Below are 22,027 nucleotides of genomic sequence, written 5' to 3' on the forward strand. Positions count from 1 at the left end.
TCACTTTGTAATCTAGTCAATTTCAGAAAGTGAGTTAGTAATATCAGATGCTCTACTTGTCCTTGTGACTCGGTCAGCTTCTTGGTTTAAAGACAATAGTCTCATTTTTAAAATAATTTCTCCTCTCTGCTGTTGCTGGATGAAAGACCCACTAAATCAACAGGCAGGGGAAATTGAATACTGGAGAAAAATGAAAATGACAGTACATCAAGTGCTGTAACATGTACAAAGTAAATGGGAAAAGTTTTCATTTTTGTCTACTCTTGTAATAATTATAACCTTGCATGTTAATTGGAGGCAGACTTGCAGACAGAAATATGGTTTTAAGTTGATGGCGTCTATCTCGGAAAGTCAGCTCTTAGTTTCTAACCCAGAATTTTTAACATTACCAGGGACAAGGAGAAAAAATACAAAGTCAGGTTTGTAAATAACTGTTGTCTATTTTCCAAAAGATACGTCCACAGCTTACCGTGGCTGTAACTTTATCCCAGTCTGTTACAAAGGCACGAAATCCTTCTCCAAACAACGTACCCGCTGTCCTGCAGAAAGAGAGCAGCAGTGTAAGGAGAGTCATTGGAGTATATGGCAGGAAAGGGGGAAGAATTTTAAGTTTTAAGGACAGAATTGCAAGCAGCTTACAAGATTACTCCAGTTTCCTTGATGACTTTCTTCAGAACCAGTCAAAACTAACAGTGTTCACACAGGAAACCGAACATACAGGGCAAATATATTTGTAATCGTCTCGTGTATCTGGGGTTAAATCCAAAAGAGCTTCTGGACCAAAGCTAATATGTTTATTTTTTACTCACTTCATTCATTCATTCATTCAAAGCACTTCATAAAAATCAATGAATTAAAGCGGACAACACCCTTGTGAGGTAGGTAAATTTTACGTTTGTTTTGTAGGTGGGGAAATGGTCTCAGAGATTAAGGGTGAAACCTCTTTTCACTGGAGCCAATGAGAGTGTTACCGAAGATTTTCACAGAGCCAGGATTTCACCCCAAAACGATCAGGTTATGGTCATGCAGTCTGTTAGAGAACTCAGACTAGAATGCAAGCATCCTGGCACCCAATACATGGCTCTAACCACTACACACAATAGTTCTCCTTTCCACTACACTATCCACCCTAATCACACCTGGAGATAAGGAAACAGCTCTTTTTAAATACGCTACTCTGGGGCAGGGAATAAAGGAACACCAGCAATAACTCTCTTTTCCTTCAAACTTGTGCAACCTCCCCCCCCCGCCCTCCCCCCAAAAACAAACAAAAAATCCCCCAACAACAAGGTTTTCTACACAGCCCCTGTTTGATGGGGGTAGTTTGAGGCAGTAGCAAGGTGACCAACTCCCCTCAGCTGGTTTGCACGTACTTGAGGGAATCTAACACTGTCTGGCGATGCTCAGCAGCTTTCAGGCGGATCTGCTCCCGAATGAGGTCTGCGTTCTCACGCTCAGCCTTTGCGCGGGCTCGCACTTCTGCTTCGATACGCAGCATCTCATTCTTGTGCCGCAACTCCATCTCCCGCTCCACAGTGGCTTTAAAAGAAACAAGGGGGTGGGATTTTACTCTGGGCTTTATCCCAAAACCCAGCTTTTGGGAGAGGGATAAATACTATCAGCTTTGCTACATGTCAGATGTGTGTGACCTGACAACAGTTTTCAGTGGTGATCAGCCTGCCCGACAAAAGGAAGCAAATCAATGCAACAGCATGAAAGCTAAGTCTAGGAGTCTTCCCTCTAAGAACGAGGAGGTGGTCATCTCTAAAATATTTAGACAGGACTGCACCAAGAATCATCATTCCGTTCTGGGAACATGTTACCAAGAGAATACACTGAATACATTTGTTCAGAGAAGAGCAACAAAAATAATCAGGGTGAGTGCGACATCAGAGAAAAGAATAAGAAAACGGAATATAGACTGGTCGAGATTGGCTGCGCAATGCCAAGGGGGACTTGTTAACATTCCACAAACCTAAGAATGAACACGCCGAGGATGAGCAACTCGGGTAATGGGATGAAAGTGAAAGGTCAATGTAGGCGGAGTATAAAACATTCCCCCAAGAGTGAAATCTACGAGACTATGGACAAGGTTGGCAGAACTCCATTTTTATTTTTAATAATAAATGTATAACTTTTTATTTTTCCAGCTGCCGGAAATTAAGGGGGGGGTAAGGTTGAGGGGTTTTTAGGGCCATGCTGACAGTGAGGCTGCAGAGGCTCCACGCACAGTAGAGGAGCCCAAGACACCCAGGCGCAAGGTGCAGGAAGTCTGTGGTCCTGGGAGGGTGGAGCAGAGACCCCAGTCAGGACTCTGAGGACAACAAGCCCTGGCCATGGGTGAGGCCGCCATGGTGCTGAATGGCTCTGTCCCCAGCTGGGAGCCCTCTGCTGTCATGGGAGTGAGGACTCAGCCAGCGCCAGCACCAGCGGTGCTGCAGAGGGATCTCTGACCTGCTGCAGGGCCACTGATATCCAATCCCTGCAGGCGCCAGGGGGAGACAGCACTCCCAACAACTGTCACCAACTGATATTTTTTCGTCGATTTCAGCATGTCAGCTGAAATGTATATGTCAACAGTTATCAATTTAAATCAAATCCTGTCAAGCCAAACTATTGAACAATCTCCCAACAAAGCGCAGCATTTGAGATATTTAAAATTAGAGACAAACACTAGGGATGCATTAGAGGGGACAGTGCTGTGCTGGACTGCAGCAAAGGGAACTGGATGACTTTACAGATCTTTTCCACTACGAATTTCTACATGCCTATAGAAAAAGCCAGGTCACAAACAGGACAGGCTAACAAGATACTTAAAATCAACACTAGATTTCACGTGTTAATGCTCTAGAGAAGTCCTAGCCAAACACCAGATTGATTCCAATGGTTCCTGATTAAATCCGGAGGGCAGGAATGTAGGAGTGCTGCATTACCTATTTTAACTAGACCACGAAGGGTTGGTGTATTGCAGTGTTCAGCCACTGGAGGCCACACTTGAGCGCTTTTATTTAAACAAAGGCTCTCTATAGAAGTTTAGCCTTTCCCAGAAATGAACTACAGGCACCAGCAACTCCAAGAGGTCTACAAGAGTACACAGTTCTCAGTAAGCTGGGGTTTAAATCTACCCTGCACTGCCAACATGCCTTAACAGTTCCCTAGTGCACTTTGATCTACTCCGCTTTGAAACAGGAGCAGATCAAAGTGTACTAGGGAACTGTTAATGTGTGTCAGCAGGGTCCACAAGGACAGTTCATTCGCAGCAGGCTAGTGAGGGTAGATTCACATCCCGGCTTGCTGCGAACTAAACGTTCATGTAGACCAGGGGTGGACAAACTACAGCCCGGGGGCCGCATCTGGCCCTACAGACGTTTTAATCCGGCCCTCAAGCTCCTGCCAGGGAGCGGGTCCAGGGCTTGCCCCACTCCACACAGCTCCTGAAAGCAGCTGCATGTCCTCTCTCCGGCTCCTACGCATAAAGGCAGCTCCGCACACTGCCCCAGCAGCTCCCATTGGCCGGGAACCGCAGCCAATGGGAGCTGCAGGGGCGGTGCCTGGGACAGGGCAGCGTGCAGAGCCACCTGGCTGTGTCTCTAAGTAGGAGCCGGAGGAGGGACATGCTGCTGCTTCTGGGAGCTGCTTTAGGTAAGTGCCGCCCAGAGCCTGCACCCCTGACCCCCTCCCCCAGCCCTGATCCCTCTTCTGCCCTTCGAACCTGTCAGTCCCAGCCTGCTCCTGCACGCTGAACTCATTTCTGGCCCCACACCCTAACCCCTAATTTTGTGAGCATTCATAGCCTGCCATACAATTTCCGTACCCAGATGTGGCCCTCGGGCCAAAAAGTTTGCCCACCCTTGGTGTAGACGAACCCTAAAACCAGCTGTGATTTAGCTGCTGCTTGCAGATCCTGCATGATGAGCCAGCCGGTATGTACTAGCACTCCAAATACAGTTCAGAGGTTGCTCTGAATAGCCACTTAATCCCCAACCAAAAGGGGAAACGGAACGACTACCTTACCTCGCTTCATCGCTTCCTGCTTCTGCACAGATTCCTCCTGCTTCCTCAAGTTCTCTTCATTAAGGAGTTGCTAAGAAGAAGAGATCGCATCAGAAGATGAATTCGTTTGGGAGAAAAGGCAAAACAGGAAGATAGAAAACTGTTTGGTGATCTTAAAACAGCTAGTGTGGGTGAAAACTGCAATCACATGCAGACCTAAACATTGCAAATGCTCTGAAAAAAAACAATACTTAAGAATTAAGTAGGTTCTTCTTCCAAAAACCCAGAGACTCAAATTCAGGATCTCATGTTCTCCCAAGCTACTTCTTGTTCCTTTGTCCTATCTGCGGTCAGTTGCTTTTGCATCACACACAGACCTGCTAGGCTTGGAATGCAGAAACCCTGAGGCTGTGCAAAAATCTAAGCCCTCCCATCACCGCGGTGCATCGCATCAGTCACTGGGGCATGAGGGTGGAGCATCATTTAGCATCATTGCTCCTAGTGAAGTTAACACAGATTGGCTAGGCTCTCAGCTGTTTTAGAAGATGGAACATCTTACCTGCTGCCGCAGCTGCGCTTCATAGCGCTGCCTTGCCAGGTTGTCCTGATACTGGGCCCTCTTCAAAAAGAAAAGAGGAAATGCATGAACATTAAGTACACAAGAAAAACCCTGCTCTAATCAGCAACAAGACTGGAGTATATGGAGCAAAAGAGATCAGGCTTTGAAACAACACTGTCAACGTGTTAGACCAGGGGTTCTCAAACTTTTGTATTGGTGACCCAGCAAGCCCCTGAGTGTGGCCCCCCCCTTATACATTTAAAACACTTTTTTATAGATTTAACACCATTATAAATGCTGGAGGAAAAGCGGAGTTTGGGTGGGGGCTGACAGCTCACGACCCCCCACCCATGTAATAACCTCACAACCCCCTGAGGGGTCCTGACCCCCAGTTTGAGAACCCCTGTGTTAGACAATCAGTCCTAGAAGAGCTCTGCTGGCTGAAGATGTAGGGCAGAGGGGGCTGATACATGGAAAAATTAGGGCTAATGACAAATGGCAAGGATGTTGAACCTTAAACATCAGTTTGTCAGCAATCAGAATGAAAACTGAACTGCATTTCCCCAATTTTAGCATCACCGTCCCAAGAGCTGTTAGAATCCATTGGTACACCCTATCAAAAAGCTGCTCAAAAGCCAGCCCATAAGAAGAAAAATCAGTTTGTCAAATTCTGGGTTAAGACAGTAATTTCCTGAGATCTCTTTCCAAAGAGTTAGATTCCAGAAGCCTTAAGAGAAACAGGGAAAATTAGAGGCAACCTGAGATTGCACTCCAAGTAATTTGGGGTGCATTTCATTGTCCAGCCAACAGACATGCTGTGTACGCCAGTAGTTTTCAATTCTTTTCAAACCATGACTTATCCCTGCAAGCAAGGATGCACCCCAGAATGTTTTACACCAATTCCCTGCAGCACTTAAAGATAATTCAAAGGCAGAGCCAAGGAACTGGTCCAATTTACTGGATTCTTTAGGGTGTCTGTGGGTCTGTTACAAGCAGCTATGAAAACCAGCGTCAACGGAACACCAGAGCTGGGGAATGAGGCGGATTCAACTGGGGGATGTCCTCTCCTTAGGGATAGCAACCCCTAGGTGGAGAATAGCTGGTGTAACTGAATAAGCCTATCATGGTGTGTTTCCCATTCCAGCCAGCGATCATGTCTTACCGCTTGATGCTGTCTGGTTTCTTCACTTAGTGTCTTTCTTTTCTCATCTCCTTGTACCCGGATGTGTTCATTCTTCAGCTGTTCAATGGCTGCCTCATATTCCTATGAGAAATGGGTCAGCATCCATCAGCTTAACACAAAAGCCTCCAGAGGGCTACAAATGACAATCATATTCTTCAAAATAATTTTCTAATAGGTTTCGGTTCCTCAGTGGGGTAATGAAGTTCTTAAGACCAGGGATCATATCTGATTTTGTGTTTTGCAAAGTGCCACGTACACATACCATGCTATATTAGAGCCTCAGATACCACAAATGAGTACTGGGAAAATAAACAAATGTATTGCCATTCTGACTAAAATGATATTCTGGGAGCTACAATACCAATACTAACCACAAAATACCGTAAGTTCTTAGCACGGACATAAACCCTGTAAAAGAGCAGAAGTTAGTTAGTCCAGCTGCAGTGCTGCTTTCCAGACTCTCTTTTTTATAAATGATATGAAGTAATGAAAATGCAGGGAAAGGAGGTGAACTAAAAGTGAACTCCTCTGTGCAAGAAGAAATCAAAATATCCTAGGCAGATTGCTAGACAATGAGGGCCAAAATCTATCCAATGAAGGCAGCAGAGATGCAGTAGGCATGAATTTGATCCTGAGGTTTAACATACCTTAATTTTGGACTGCTGCTCCATCTGCAATGTCTGTTCCTGCAGCTGAGCAAGATTAAGAGCATCTTTTGCATGGCCTGAAATGAATAAGGTTGTTTAAGAACTTGTTTCTGTAGTATTAGATCCTATTTTTCTAAGCAAACTTGGTGCTGGTGAAAGATGTCACACTCACAGCTCTAGAAACTGAAGCCTTCTATCTATAAAACGTTCAGTGTCTAGGCATTTTAAACACATTAATCATACTATGACCACAAGTCAAAAGGGCATTGAGCAATTGATTGCTTGATGTAACCATGTGCAAGAGCTGCCTGAAAGCAGCTGCCAACTCCAACTATTTCCCCTATGTTTAAAGAAACTACCCAGTGTTGAAGGTATTAGAGAAAGGTGTTTTGTGCGTTATGTTCCAAAAATTTGTTGAGCCCCCGCACTTCTGGCCAGGAACCTTCATCACCCTCAAATGCTCCCAATTCTTACAGTAAGGAAGATCAAAAACATTTCAGGGCTATTTTATTCCTCAAAAAGGAATATTTCAGGGCTCAAAAGTGTGTGCCTTATAATTTAATTTACAAATTATCATAATGAGGTGCTGAACCAAATACATGAATGAAAACGGGGGCCTGCTCACAGGATATAGAGTGTCACTTCTAGGTCATAGATCTGAACCTGATGCAGGTCAGAGGTCGCACAAGGTTATTAGTAGCTAATGGCAGCTGGTTAGCCTGTGTGAATTCATTTGGTGGGGGGCTCAGCCCAGCTTTTAATAAATCAGCTTCCATCAACAGAACTATCATTAACCCCACCAGTCTCTGCAGGAGCATGAAGCATTGACAGTCACGGAGACAAAACTCCTTTCGCTTCACAGAAGAAGTCTCTCCAAAGTAAGGAAGAGGCACATTAATGGAGCAACCTCACAAAGCTGCCTGTGCAGTACCTGTTCTGGAGCCGGACTCCGGGTCCCCGGAGCTGCGATTTTAGGCTGTGTCCGCCAGCACAACCCGGTAGTGAGTGATGGGTGTCGTGCCATCGGGACAGTTTTAATGTAGGACTAACCTGGGCACTGGGGTGTGGGCAAAGGCACTTAGAGTAAATTCAGCTCCACGCTGCACCTGTCACCAGCACCCCCCTCCCCCCGCTGTCCGGGATCCCCCAGCCTCGTCCCCTCCCCCACGGATCTGCCGTGCAGCCCCCACGGGCCCAGTCATCAGCCCCCAGCCATGGCGCCGCCGGCCTTGCTTTGGGGCACTTGCCCAAGCAACGGCTCAGCCCCCGCGGCTCCGGGCCTCCCTCAATCCCGAGCAGCCCCCAGCCCCCAGGCCCCCCCACTCACGGGAGGCCTCCAGCTCCCTGGCCGCCTTGGCCGCCCGCTCCAGCCCGGTGGGGTCAAAGTTGCTCCATTTGTCCTTGGGCGTGTGGCGGTCCCCGGCTCCGTCCCCCGCTGCGGGGCCGCCGGCGGAGGGCGGCAGAGCCATGCCCGCCCCGCCCGTGCCTCCATCCCCCGCCACGGGGGGAGACCGCGAGTTCAGGCCGAACAACCACGACATGGAACCCGCACCGCCGCCGGGAGCCAGCCACACGCGGACTAGCCGCCGCTTCCACCGCGCAGGCGCGGCACCGCCCTCTTGGCACCCATTGGAGCAGACCAGCGGGGCATCACCAGCACGTGAAACTTCTCGGGAGTTCTGATTGGTGACGCTGGGAATGACGTCAACACGTCCCTCAAAGAGTCATGCCCTCGGTCACGTGATCTCTTTCCCTACTTCCGATTGGTTCGATTCTGGAGTGTGACGCTCGGAGCCAGCTTTGAAGAGTACTTCGATTGGTTATCGAGACCGCTGAGGGGGCGGGACTTCGAGGTCAGGATGGGAGGTGAGAAGGGACAGACGGAAAGGAAACAGGGCGTCGCTTCCGCCTAGCAACGAGAGTGTTGCGGGCGTCGCTAAGGAGGGGAAGCCGCCGGTTTCCGGACATGGCGGAGCAAGCGCTGGGGGTGCGGGGCCAAGGAGCCCGGATCAGGTACGGGCCCGGGGGCGAGAGGGCAGGAAGGGCGGAGTGACTCCCCCATGGGGGAAGGGCGGTAGGAAGCACCAGGGAGTGATCCCCTGGGGGAGGGGGGAGGAACCCCAGGGATGTGAACCCTGCGGGGGCAGGGCCAGAAGGAACCCGGGGGGAAGTGTAACCCACCCCGCAGGAGCAGGTAGGAACCCCCAAGGGGTGATCCCCTGGGGGTTGGGGGAGGAACCCCAGGGGAGTGCCCCTGCCTAAGTGTTACCCACCCCCGAGGGGGTAATATGGACCTCCCCAAGGAAGGGGGCATGAACTCCAGGGGAGCACTTCCAGGAGGCAAGGGGGTATTGGCCCCAATGGAATGACCCTCAGAGGGTTGGGGATATGAACCCCCAATTGAAATGTGCATGGTGGGAGGCCCATGGCACACCTACTTTATTATAATACTTTGCCCTTCTCTAGCTCCTTTCAACCAAGGTGCTCGGCCCACAGTCATGAGTTCACACCCATCACCATGAGGTAGGAAAGTTCAAGTCCTAGGTACAGATGATGAAGCCAGTGCAGAGAGGAAAGGTGATTTGGCCAAGATCACACAGCAGCTCGGTGGCATGGCAGGCATTGACTCTAGGAGTCTGGGTTTCCCACCCTCGCTTTTGAGGCTTACACACATTATACTGTAGAAATGGGAGGCTTAACTTTACCATATTCACACTTTTGAGGAATTAATGAAAATGGACTGGCAGTGATCGTTTCCAGCAACAGGTAAGCAGCATCGCTTCCCAGCAAGAGACAGCGGAGAACGTAAAATTAATTCACTGTGAAATAGAGACAACCTCTTGTAAAAAGAAATAAATAGTTCTGCAGAATTTCTGTTCATTTATGACAACAAAAATAAGGTAAAGAGAAAGATAGTTGAATAATGATCAGGGTTCCTTCTAGTGTTTGCAATCCAGCCCGATAGACCAATGATGTGTTAACACCCAAGTCCCAGTTCCTGCAGCACTGGAAAAGACAGTTGATATCTAGTGACCAAAGGAAACGTTTCAGAGAAATGAAAAAATCCTTAACAAAGCACCTGCTGATCAGCTCATACCTGTAAGCTTGAAAGTCTTTATAATATTTATTTTAGCTTGTATCACTAGAGGTGCTATTCCTGTTTATGTGCACTGTAACAACACTTTTTAAAAGGTATCCTGGATAAAACAACAGAAATGGTAATTGAATGGCACAGATCAACACTAGCAGCCTTTGGAATGAGTGAAAGTATTTACTTTATTATACTATAGAGTATAGACACTAAGACAATGAAGGAAAACAAACATTCTATGTTCAGAGTGATCTGGAGTCTCAGATAACCAGCTTTTCACAATTCCAACTCCATTGACTTAAATGAAGTTCCAAGTAATTTACATTGTTATAAGTGAGAGGAAGCAATTCAAGTCTGTTTCTGTCTTTTGATTTCCACAATAACCACCTACTTCAGAGCTAAGATACCACCGGATGCTGCCATTGCCAGCAGGGCCAGCTTCAGGGTTTTGGCCGCCCCAAGCAGCCAAAAAAAAAAAAAGCCGCGATCGTGATCTGCGGCGGCAATTCGGCGGGAGGTCCTTCACTCCGAGCTGGAGTGAGGGACCGTCCGCCGAACAGCTGGACCTGCTGCCCCTCTCCGGAGTGGCCGCCCCAAGCACCTGCTTGACAAGCTGGTGCCTGGAGCCGGCCCTGATTGCCAGAGCCTGTGTTAAAAATAGTTCACATCTGAATATAGACTACTATGCATATTTATCAGATGGGTAGCTGTGTTAGTCTGGATCTGTAAAAAGAAACAAAGAGTCCTGTGGCACCTTAAAGACTAACAGATGTATTGCATATGTAATGCATATTTAGACTACAGTGGACACTTCCCACCAGTTTCAAGAGTAACACAAACACACACACAACCTGTTATTAAATTTAATAAAAACACTCAACACTAAAATGTTTTGTTTTTTCTTTAAAGAGAGAAGCCAAACAAATTCCTTAGCAGCACCCAGAAAACTACTACTCCTCACCATCTGAGCCTCAAAGGACCGGAAAAGAGCCAGACACTGCACAGCAACTGGGAAGGAACTTCATTATTTAAAAAACAAACTGGTAGGATATAATATAATCTTGATAAAGTCACCGCTTTGACAGTGGATGCTCTCTTTTTACGTAGTAGAGCATATCATTTGGAAAAGACTCTGGGCCCTAGTCAGGTTTCAAGTTAGTGTAAATCAGGAATAAGTGCTTTGAAGCCAATGGAGCCAACCAGTGTGAATGAGAGCAGGATAAGGATCACTTTATTTAAGCTATAGAAGACTCATGTTCAAAGGATATTTATCATAAACATACAAAATATAGATCTTTTTAATCCAAAATGAGAACAAATATATTTTACCAAAGGATTTAAAAATTGCATTAAGTGTTAAGTCACTTAGTGTCATCTGTATTTTGCATCTAGGAGAATGGTGGTGGTTTTTTTATAGGAAGGAGGGGTGTGGATAGTGCTCTAAATGTCAGAACTGACAAACCTAGATTCTCTAGGGGAGACTCAAACTTGGCCATATTTCATTGGTGCTGTATGTGTATAGGACCTGATCCTGCAAATGCTTACTACTGGACCTAGTGCTTGCTACTATAAGTATTCCCATGGAGATCATGGTCCCACTCACAGTAGTAAACGCTACAGTCAGTAGTTAGTGTTTGCAAGATTTGTCCCATAGCATATTAAGTGCTTTGAGATCCTTTGGAATGCAGATCCCTAAGAGATGTAAAATTATTGGGCCATATTCTCTGCTACTATTATTATGATAGAGATTGTGCTTTAAAATGAGAATAATCCCAAACTACCAATAGTTATCCTCAAAATGACTACATCTCATCCAGATTTTTCTATGGTCAGTTCTCATATGTCCAATACTTATCCTTGTCTGGCTTATTTATAACACATTGTATAACATCCACCCCTTAAGGGTAGAGCTGTGTGCCACAATACTTACACAGAATAATTCTTCTACCCCTGTGGGGCTGTGAAGCTTAGTTTGTAAAGTGCAGTGAGATCCTTTGACAGAAGTACCTATATGATCAGTTATTTCTGCACTGTGCTAACAATAGATACTGATAATGTAGAGCAGTCTACAAGAATAATTAATAACATTTCCTAAATAAATGCATTTTTTCCCACCTAGAAACTATCTTGTCTCCATATATAGAGGAGAGTCCCAGCATTGATGACTTAGAAGAAAGTTTGCGGAAACTTAAAGTTCAGGTGGACAGCTTGGCCTCAAGTCTGAGTTTTGACCCTCATCAAGATTATGCCATAGATTCTAGCACTACAGTCAACTCGAGCACCTTTAATTCTACGTGGCCAAGAGTTCATAATGGGACCTATGCAGAGGCAGACATTGGAGATTCACCAAAGCAATCTGCAGAGTCAGAGTGGTTTCTGAACCCAAGACATCTGGTCAAACCACTGGGAGAATATCCAGCATTAACAAGCTTAGGCCTTCCGACATTCTCCACATCACCCATCAACCGTGTGCCAGGGCTCCTGGGGAGTGAGATTGCAAGTCGGAACTATGTGCCGTCACTGGATCTTGCACATACAGAGTGTTTCCCAGTGAAGCTTGGTGCTCCTCATGTGATTGGAGTCAGGTCATTGTTGCCCCCTAAAATCCCAGTGCAGGATCGCTCTCCTGAAAGGTCCCTCTCCCTTGATCGTTCTGGGACCAACCGATCCCGTTCATTCTCTCCGGCTCCCAAAAGAACCCGGTGGCTAAGATCTCGCTCACAGTCACCTAGACCCATCTGGAGACCAAATTCTGCTAAGGCAAATGCCTGTGCCCAGCCTCCACCGCACTTTGGCAGGTCTAGGTACAGCAGAAAGAAAACCGCTTCAACCAGACAATCACGATCCAGAATATACAAACCAGGAGCCCTGGCTGCCAGGTCCTGTACTCCAACCAGGATGAATACAAGGGGAACACTGAGCTATTCTTGGAGCCCTTACAGTCTGCCCTCCACTGCTGTATCCTCCCCAACCGCTCAGGAGATTAATGAACGGTAAGAAAAGGCTTGTGCGGAGATTCATGCTTTCCACGAGTTCTTCTGTCAGTGTGAGTCCAGAACATGTTACTAGATAACTATCAGATGTAACTTTGGACCACCTTACACACTGGTTTGTCCAAACAGTGTAACACCCACAAGAAAGTACATTATATTCCCAGGCTATATTGTAATTTGGTTTTTAATTCGTTACCTTAGGGCTTGATCCAAAACCACTGTGAGTCTTTCCATTTGATTTAAAATGGATTTTGGATCAGTCCGAGGAGTGTGTAGTTTAAAACAAACCAACCAACCTGAAGTCAGAATTTTACAGTAGCTTTTAATGTAACATCACCTCTGTAGCCTGTAGAGAGGTTGGGGTAAAGTATTTGTGTCTGATAGAATGCATGCGTTCTGAGTGCCTTAATTATGTTTAGGGCTAGTTTTGACTCCATTAGGCGTTTTGTTACTCCTGAAGTGATGAAATCAGTGATACTTATAAACATCAGGGCAGGTCTATTCTACCCACAGGACTGGTGGATAATGATTGATCTTTCAGGTGTCAATTTATCATGTGGGGGGAGGGATAGCTCAGTGGTTTGAGCATTGGCCTGCTAAACCCAGGGGTGTGAGTTCATTCCTCAAGGGAGCCATTTAGGGATCTGGGGCAAAAAGCTGTCTGGGGCTTGGTCCTGCTTTGAGCAGGGGGGTGGACTAGATGACCTCCTGAGGTCCCTTCCAACCCTGATATTCTATGATTTAAAGTGAATTTAGTAACGTTGTATTACACCACTGTGGGTTCAGCTCTGGTGGCTACAATTTCAAGCTCAAAAGAGCAAAAGTCACCTCTGCTACTTGCTTCAGATTTAGAGCCTCTAGGTACACATAAAGACCCAGGATAGGGACCACACAGGCATTCACAAGTACAAGGGCTAGTCTGTTTTACAAGTTTTATTAAAGTGGCAGTTATGATTACCCATGAATATAAACATTCTAGAAAGACCTACGCACAAGTTAGAAATATAGTCATACTCACATCCTTAATGATATTCTTAGGGTCTGATGGATGTCTTGCCAATTGATCATCAGTAGAGGGATGATTCCTGATGCAGTTTTCCTGTAGGGAACTCATTTTACCCAGTCTGGGAGCCCTCTGATTCTGACTACACCTACGCTCTGTGCATGTGGATGAAGGTGTCCACCCTCTTTTTCCTTATTTGTATTGTGTCCCCCAAGAATATTGGGGTCTCCCATTTTTCATAGGTTGTTTGTAGTTCCTTTTATTCCCATTAGCAGTGATGCACATAGTGCACCCTGTAGTTAGGGCCCGTGTTAAAACAATGTGACTACTGGGTATCTTGTAGTCAAAAATTACTCTTAAGGTTAATTTTTCACAATACCACCCATTGGTACATCTTTTCCCATAATCTTGTGGCATAGGGTCATTCTTTGGTCACTTACCTATGTCAAGCATTTTTTAAGCCTGTGGCCTAGTATGGCTAAGCTGACATCTTCCAGACATCAGCCTGTGGGCCTTGCGTGTCAGCCCTACTGTCCCCAATGTCATTGGAGGTGCTAATTATTGTTTTAAGAGAAGTGGTTAGTGGATGATTACCTACGTTATATGGCAGTCATTCTCTCGTGATGTCTTGTACTTTAGAGCTTTATTAGTACGTAAAAATCCTACAGTGTGTGTGAGTCAAGCTTGCTTTATACACAACAGACTTACACAAAACCCTGAAAATGAAAAGTTAAAGCTTCTAACATTTTTTACTTCTTCACTCAGACACACACCTCCCTGCTAGAACAAACAGCATGGAACACAACACACCTTTAAGTCCGTCCCAGTAGGGATGTCAGTCTTCCAGCACTCCCTTCCTCAAACTCCCCTTCACCAGAAACAGCCGGCTGTCCCCTACCCCTTTATCTGGAAGATCACACGTGTTTGGGAGTAGGGGGAGCTGGAATGGTCCAGTGATTTTTGGATGCCCAGCTTGAGCCACCTTAAAGGGGCCAGATTTTCAGAAAATATCAAGCACCTGCCCTTTGAAAATCCATTTGGGCATTCAAAAATTGTAGCAACTAAACTCACTAGTCACTTTGGGCCACAGTTTGTAAAATGCTTTGAATTCCCCAGCTAAGAGATGTTATAGAAATGCAAGAGCTTGTTCTTGTTGATCGATCAGGTTTTTGCAGACTCTTGCAGAAGGTGCTGTTGGGAGGTCCCTGATAGAAATGTCCCCGTATCAGAAGGAGCTGGCTCGTCTCAGGCTGGAGCGCCTGCGTGTGGAGGAGGAATGGTTATTAGAACTAAAGAGGCAGCAAGAATTGGAGCGAACTCGGGGTCCAAAGCCAAAGTGGTAAGTGAAAATCCTCAACCTTGTGGGTAGCCCGAGTGGCCAGGCTGCATGCTGGGTTTCTCCAAATGAGAAAGGGTGCTTGGACCCAGGTCAGCTTAAAACTCCTTGGCTGCTACTACATATACAGTCTGGTGGAGAAATAACTTCGCAATTCACTATAGTGCTTCCAAAATACTTCACTCTGTCATCTAAAATCAAGCCAATTGCCTCAGGACTAAAGTTTTAAACCTTGACTTCTGCAGGGCCCAGTACTGTGAGCCAAAATTGATCTGTGCATGCACACAGATTTTGTGGGTGCAGATTGGTGCTGGGTTCTGAAAATATAGGAGCAGCTATTCAACCAGCAGAGGGACCACAAGCTAACAAACCTGTGATTCTGAAGCATTGATGATGCTAACAGTCATGGAAGTAGCCATCTCCTTCTATGCTCTGTGAGAAATAGTGGGGGGTGGAGGGGCTCATAGGAGGAGGAAATCAGTGTGCCAAAGAGTAAAGTCCAGGCTTGGTGTCTGTAAAGCAAGAGAGAGGGTATTGTTGTTTTTAATGTAAGGGGAAATACTCCAGGATCTCAGCTATGAGGGCCTTATCAGTACCTGGATAGATAGTGGGAGGTATTTTATTATTGAGCCTCTTAAAGAGTTTCTCAGAGTGAGGGTCACTTGGTCCTGCATGTCAGTTAGTGACTTGTGTCCTGTCTCCCATGAGGGTTCTAGAACATCCTTCTAAATTGGGCCCCACCCCAGGCAGGGTTGTAGCACATTGAGGCTACCTGTAGACTTAATGAACTTCCTTTAACCCACTGTCATGTACGGCTCTGTCTGATCACCAGCTGGGATGATGCCACAGAGTACCCTATGCATCACACCAGGAAGTCTTAGGGCATCCAGGAGAGAAAGGTAGGGGGCTGGAGAGGCAAGATTCTCTGCACACAGATATTTGGGGTTGCGGTTAGATCTTTTTTCGGTCCAGGCATCAGATAGGTTTGTGTGTTGGGCGGAGAGTCACAAATACAAAGGTAATGCTACTTTTTCATGACTGCCACACTGGCTCAGCTGAGATCAGAGCTTGGAAGATTTGGGGATAGAAGGAAGAGTCCAGAGGACAAGGCATGTTTGGGAAAGAACCATTTTTGTGGTGCCTGCCTCCTGTGGCTTTTATTATTATTCCCTTCTCAGAGCCTGTCCAGTACTGCTCCTTCTCTTTTCTAGGTATGAGATGAAAAACTCCCAGTTTCATTATGAAGCCCACAAGAATAATGAGTTGCTGAGGAACAGCCAGGACTTGCAGTCTGTGTATAACTATAGGCAGGAACTGGCATCCATGTCCAAGGAATTCCAACAGCATTTGAAACCTGCTCACCTGCACTCTCTCTAGTAATAACAAAAATGCACGGGAAGAGCTCTAACTAACCTGTGCTGGTAGGAGATGTGATCAGAGACTCCAACCTGTGAATTCTGGGAGGCCCCTGTGCTGTGCTTAATGAAGAGGAAACAAGATGGTGGAGAGGGGAATTCTTTAGACCCAATAGCCTATGGGCTAGTTCCACTCCAGTGCATCTTCAGTGCTGAAGTTGGCTTATTATCGTAAATAATAACTGACTAAATCACTAATGCTATTATTGACCTCTGTGCTAAGAGCCAGCAGAAAATCTACATGCTGGCCTTCCGCACAGGGGGAATTTTACCCTATGAGGAACTATCCCTAATCAACTTACTTGCAGTATAAAAGAGCCTTTTATTGAAGTGGAGGGGAAAGGATTGAGGCAAGGGAAGAGTTAAGGGAACAAATCTATGGAAAGATTATAATGAGGACCTCAGAAACAGCCCTAAAGCCCTATTTGTCAAATCCTGCAGCTGGAGATGATGAAAAACTCAGAATACGGCATTGATTGGCTCGGACACATTGCTAAATAGCATAATGGCATTTGTTCAACCTTTCCACTTACGGTGTCTTTTCTTTTCAACACCTGCTTCCATCAACGTGCAGTTTTAGAGTGACGCCTTGCTCTTTTTTACAGTTTCCTTCATTTTTTCTTTAATCCCTTCTGTAATTAGCTGCTGGCGAGTAGAGCATTCTACAAGCAGCAAGCTGCCCCGGTTCAGCTGCAAACAAAAGGCGCGCGGGTTCCCACAGCTACTTACAGATGTTCTGTCCTGCATGATCCCAAGGTGCAATGCAGACAGTTCTGGAAGCCCAAACAATGGCAGGTTGGTTTGTTTTGAAGATTTTAGCCTGCAGTGTCCATTATTTCCACAGTTTACAAGCAAACAGCCCAGGGACAATCCATCTCTGTTCCCTAAACAATATAATTAATTCTGCTTTAATAAATTGCTAATTAACCTTTTTAATTTTCCAACAGAGGCCTTAGAATATATTGATTGTTTTAATAAAACAATGTTACCAGTGATCATTGCTAGCAATCACAGGGGGGCTTTAGTAGGCCTTGGTTTGGAGCACTTCAGCTATGCAGCACAGATAATCTATTTGCTACACTGAAGGCAAAATATTTTGAACTGTTATAGAGGGGAGCTGGGAATAGGGACTAATTTCACAAGCACAGAAGGACCCGAACAAAGAAAATAAAGAATGTTATCACTCTCTCTCTCCTAGCTCATTTTGGTCTGACAAACAAATTGACTAATCCTCTACTGGAGATATCAATAATTGCTATTATTGTTTACCTCTCCTGGGGAAGCTACTGTTTTAACCTGCCAGTTGAACACTGGGAAAGTGACAGAACTATTGAGAATATTGTTACTTTGTTAAAATCCATTCCTGTTCATTTACAATTGCATGATCTGCCCTGGACAGTACAGAAAGATACCCTGTTAGGGGACTGATCACATCCCTTTTCCCAATAGTAGCCCTAGATAAACTGAAATGTTTCAAATTAAATTTACTTTTCACTGTTTATCCTGGTTTAGTTTGGGATTTCTGTGGGGGCATGAAGCTATCCCTGTCAGTTTCACTTTCTGCTTCTCATGCATTAGCACAATGGTGCTGTGCTTGTTTGGTAAATATCACTGGGAGGTTGGAGTTTAAATATAAAACTTTAACTGAACTAAAACTCCAAACAATTGTATTAGGTTTCATTAATCTCTCCCCCTCCTCCACTAAATCCTCCCTCCCCTCAAAACACAAAACCTAAACCCTGGGCCACACTTCCTGACCCCCATAGCCTCACAGAGCCAGTAACAGCCACACTAGAAAGTGAATATCTTTACCTGGTAGGCTGCATAGTCCTGTGGCTAGAACGCAGGACTAGGCATCAAGAGAGTTTGTTTCTTTTCCCAGGTCTGCCACCGACTGGCTGTATGAGCAGCGGTGTGTCATTGTGCCTGTCTGAACCTCAGTTTCATTATTTGTCAAATGTTGGTAATGATACTTACCCTCCTTTGTAAAGTGCTTTGAAATCTGTGGATAAAGAGGACTATATAGGGCCTAGGTATTATTGCCACTTGGTTGGGTGATGGATTTGTCGCTTAGAATTTAAGCTGTAGGGATTCATACTGTACATATGTAAGATTTTCTGACTTAAAGATGGGTGAAATCTTGGCCCTAATGAAGTGAGTGGCAAAACTCCCATGACTTCAGTGAAGCCAGGATCTTACCCTATGTGTTTTGGTAGCACGAGAAAATCATCATTGTTAGCGTATTCTCCATAGTACACATGGGCCAACTTTTTCTAACCCATCTAGATGCCTAAATAGGGATTTCGGAGCTTAATTTTAAGCATCTGTGTTTGAAAATGTGGCTCATTACATCATTATTTGGGGGTGGTTCTCTCTCATCTCACTAGCTCGTAAGCCTGTTCTTCCCTTTCAAGTGATCATTGTTTCCTCTTGGGATGACTGTTTTGTAGAAATTCTGTATAAATGAGAAACGTGGATGATTAATAAAATATTGCAGATTCTACCTCATGAATAGCCAATATTCCAAGGGTCTGGATTTTGCTGATTCTTGAAAGATGAATGAAATGAGGCAGCAAACAGCCCAAGTGACAACTACTGGGATTTTTAAAAGATTGTATGGGACTAAAATATTCTACTCCCGTTGAATTTCCATGGAATATGGGTGCTTAAGTCCTTTTGACACCTTGCAATCCCAGTCAACATACCATTCTTTGGAAAAGAGAACAATATATGCAACATTTATGTATTGCACTAAACCACCTAACGTGCAATTATGGCCACAAATGACCAGCAATAGTGACCCATTGTCTGCACTGGCTTTACACCTGTGCATCTCCAGCAGCTGCATTCACTCAACACAGAATTTTGTAATGTCTGTTCCAAATCCAAGCCAGAACTCAAAGCCAGAATTTTCTTCCTACCAACACTGGAAACTGAATGCATGACCTGAAAAAAAAGATGAAAGTCAAGTGGTGTCCTGTCTGCTTTGTACACAAAACCTGTGACATCAGAAAAGGAATGGGTGGGCCTTTTTCAGGCAAGTGGTTGTGGGTTATAAATTTACATGCAGAGTCAAACAGCGTACCATATTTACTACTAGAGAAAATGCTGTTGCAACGTGCGTTGAAATAAAGAAGATTCTCTTCTCACATCTTCGGCTGAACCTGAGGCTCTCCTCCCTGGCTTTAGGAGATGACCTGTTATAGATTTTCTCTTCTAGTTTTCCTAAGCAGATGCTGTATTTGCATTGGATTGGCCCTCAGAGGAAATGTCCGTTTGAAGGCATGCTCCCCCCAATCATGCAGTTTGGGGGTGATGAAGGAGAGAAAGCTCCCCACAGGCAGAGGCCAGTACGTTAGGCAGCGCTCTCATTTTAAGGGCATCTGCAAATGTTTGTTAGCTGTCAGTCCGGTTCCTCTGAAGATTTTAAAGGCTGGGATTTAATAACGTCCTTCATGGCAGAGTGCTGGAAGGAAGCCATCCATCCCCCTTTGGCTGTAGCATAGCCAGCCACTCCCCCATCAGAGCATGCAGAAGCATTGGCTTCAGCAGCTGCTTATGGTAGGGACTCACAGTGCTGCAGGAGAAAGGACAAAGGGGAAAAGAGGAGCCCTGAACAAACACCATTGCTCTTGGGAGCCTTTCATCCCACACATTGTTGTCAGAGCATTTTCCGGGCAGGCTGAACGCTTCCCCCTGGCTGGTGGGAACTGGACCAGCTTTTATACCCCACAGAACTATTTTCTTCTCCTGACCAATGCCAACAAACACACTCTCCCGCAGCCCCTTACCCCACCCCTTCTTGCAATGAATGGGGAAGGCAGTGTAGCTCCACTGAAGTCAATAGAGCAAGGCTGATTGATGCTAGCTGAGTACCTGCTTCAGTAGCCCTCTGAGCGTCGGTAGCTCTGAGCAAACAGGATCTCCCTGCAGCTTGGAGACAATCACTCAAGCACGTAAGCCAGAGCGCAGCTTCCCTTTGAAGTATGCTTGAGCCTGGGATGTTGCAAGGAAAAGCTGCAAGAAGAATTCATCCCAGAGCAGCAGGGTTTCTTATGAGTTAAGAAAACAAAAACACCAGAGTTAAACTCTGGAGCTGGGGCCAAATACGCTAACTTTTCCTGCAGAGAACTACTAAGGGCATATCCCTGGGTAGACTGGGACATTAGCTTTGAAAAGAGACAACTAAGGTGGGGGTGGGGGAGAATATGATAGAGATCTATAAAATCATGACTGTTGTAGCGAAAGTATATAAGGAAGTGTTATTTACTCCTTCTCATAACACAAGAACTAAGGGGCACCCAATGAAATTAATAGGCAGCAGGTTTAAAAACCAAACAAAATGAAGTATTTCTTCACACAACACATAATCAACCCGTGGAACTCCTTGCCAGAGGATGTTGTGAAGGCCAAGACTATACAGGGTTCAAAAAAGAACTAGATACATTCATGGAGGATAGGCTAATCAATGGTTATTAGCCAGGATGGGCCGGAATGGTGTCCCTAGCCTCTGTTTGCCAGAAGCTGGGAATGAGCAACAGGGAATGAATCACTTGATGATTAGCTGTTCTGTTCATTCCCTCTGGGGCTCCTGAATTGGCCGCTGTCGGAAGACAGGATACTGGGCTAGATGGACCTTTGGTCTGACCCAGTATGGCCATTCTTATGTTCTGATAACAAGTGAACTAAACTGGAAGGTTTCACTCCCTTTCCAGGTGGAGCAACACTTGACCGGCAATGTTCCAAAGACCCAGGAGGCCTCAACAAGAGGAGGCCGGGGAAGCCTGCTGTGCACAAGAATGTAGGCGTTCCTGTAGCAGATCCTACCAGTTGTCCCAGCTGGTGCAGTCTGCCACACTGGCCAGTACCAGGTGCTTCACAGAAAGATGGAAGAACCCCAAAGTGGGCAATAATGGACTAACCTGCTTGTAGCAGAAGCTCTTCTCTAACCTCCTCATAAGCTTGGCTCATTCTCTAAACCACAAGGATTCAGTTCCCAAGCATTTGAGTTTCAACCACTGCTTTCAACCCAGCGTGGCTGAATGTTTGGGGTTAATGGGCACCGCAGTCACAACCCTATATGCTCAAGCCCATTTTTTATGATCAAAAGGACATTTACTTTCCTGCTCCTTTTAAAACCCTTTTCATTTCTGTTTAGATCTGAGGCATCATTCCAACCAATGAAACACTGACTCATTCCCCTTTGCCCTTTTCTTTGAAATCTACATGTGAACTGTATACAGGGTGCAGCACAGAAGTTAAAATACATCCAAAGACATTACACAGGACGATGGGGAAAAAAAAATACGAGTACGTTGCTTTATCTCCCACCCTTGTGACATTGACAGAAATAGTCAACATTACTGTAAATCTTATCTAGGTATTTCTAACACGCTCAGCTTTATGGTATGTGTGTACCATGCCAAAAATCCTGTTAATGAAATGTTCAGCTTGGGAATATAAAACACACATAAATCAGACAATCGCAAAATTAAGGAGCTAGATTCTCAGTTGGCGTAAATCAGTGTAACTCCAGCTGAGGATTCAGAATGAGGATTCTACAGCAACATTAGCTTGGTTACATTGCATATCTGACCGACGTATTTTAATATTACTTTTTATTCAGTTCAATACATACCTTAATCAATATATAGAAAGAGGGTCTCCCTAGAACCATGAATTTTGAGTATTTCCTTCATAAGTTCTTGCCACAGCTACCTACCATGAAGGTGTATGCAAACAATTATATCGAGGCACTTATTATTAAAATGAATGCCAGGTTTTCCGCACACACCCCTCCTCGGAGC

The 22,027-nt window shown here is 45.4% G+C and overlaps 2 protein-coding genes and 1 long non-coding RNA gene across 4 annotated transcripts in view; 1 reads left to right on the forward strand and 2 right to left on the reverse strand.

Moving 5' to 3' along the window:
• Positions 1-8,010, reverse strand: part of LOC101947677 (ATPase family AAA domain-containing protein 3-like) — a 59,605-nt gene extending 51,595 nt beyond the window's left edge. The window contains exons 1-7 of the mRNA XM_008167289.4: positions 7,710-8,010; positions 6,383-6,459; positions 5,715-5,816; positions 4,553-4,612; positions 4,015-4,084; positions 1,374-1,539; positions 470-539 (exon numbers count right to left, since the gene is read on the reverse strand). Coding sequence (XP_008165511.2) covers positions 470-539; positions 1,374-1,539; positions 4,015-4,084; positions 4,553-4,612; positions 5,715-5,816; positions 6,383-6,459; positions 7,710-7,923 — 759 coding nt within the window. The 5' untranslated portion in view covers positions 7,924-8,010. The remainder of the gene's footprint in view (positions 1-469; positions 540-1,373; positions 1,540-4,014; positions 4,085-4,552; positions 4,613-5,714; positions 5,817-6,382; positions 6,460-7,709) is intronic.
• A 181-nt stretch (positions 8,011-8,191) lies between these two features.
• LOC101947937 (uncharacterized) lies at positions 8,192-21,416 on the forward strand. Of its 2 annotated transcripts, none has more exons than XM_005292918.5 (5): positions 8,192-8,395; positions 10,383-10,516; positions 11,593-12,466; positions 14,635-14,808; positions 16,017-18,728. In XM_005292918.5, the coding sequence occupies exons 1-5, from the start codon at positions 8,349-8,351 to the stop codon at positions 16,180-16,182; spliced, it is 1,395 nt and encodes a 464-aa protein (XP_005292975.2). In that variant the 5' UTR covers positions 8,192-8,348; the 3' UTR covers positions 16,183-18,728. The 2 variants fall into 2 exon arrangements, with proteins under 2 accessions (XP_005292975.2, XP_065431153.1); XM_065575081.1 differs by lacking the exon at positions 16,017-18,728 and adding an exon at positions 20,936-21,416 and having other exon boundaries at positions 8,213-8,395.
• Positions 13,387-15,441, reverse strand: LOC135976956 (uncharacterized). Its single transcript, XR_010594234.1, has 2 exons — positions 15,177-15,441; positions 13,387-14,728 (listed from the first exon to the last, which is right to left on the reverse strand). It is a non-coding gene; the product is annotated as an uncharacterized LOC135976956 (long non-coding RNA).
• Positions 21,417-22,027: the final 611 nt, after the last annotated feature.

Source organism: Chrysemys picta, chromosome 21 (genome assembly GCF_011386835.1).
Source record: "Chrysemys picta bellii isolate R12L10 chromosome 21, ASM1138683v2, whole genome shotgun sequence".
In the NCBI taxonomy this organism is placed as follows: Eukaryota; Metazoa; Chordata; order Testudines; family Emydidae; genus Chrysemys; species Chrysemys picta.

Bases quoted from the DNA above. Each gene is read 5' to 3' on its own strand.
- LOC101947937 (XM_005292918.5), top strand. From the start codon at position 8,349: ATGGCGGAGCAAGCGCTGGGGGTGCGGGGCCAAGGAGCCCGGATCAG. The intron at 8,396-10,382 runs GTACGGGCCCGG...TTTTCTTTAAAG, and splicing joins GGCCAAGGAGCCCGGATCAG to AGAGAAGCCAAACAAATTCC. The intron at 10,517-11,592 runs GTAGGATATAAT...TTTCCCACCTAG, and splicing joins ATTATTTAAAAAACAAACTG to AAACTATCTTGTCTCCATAT.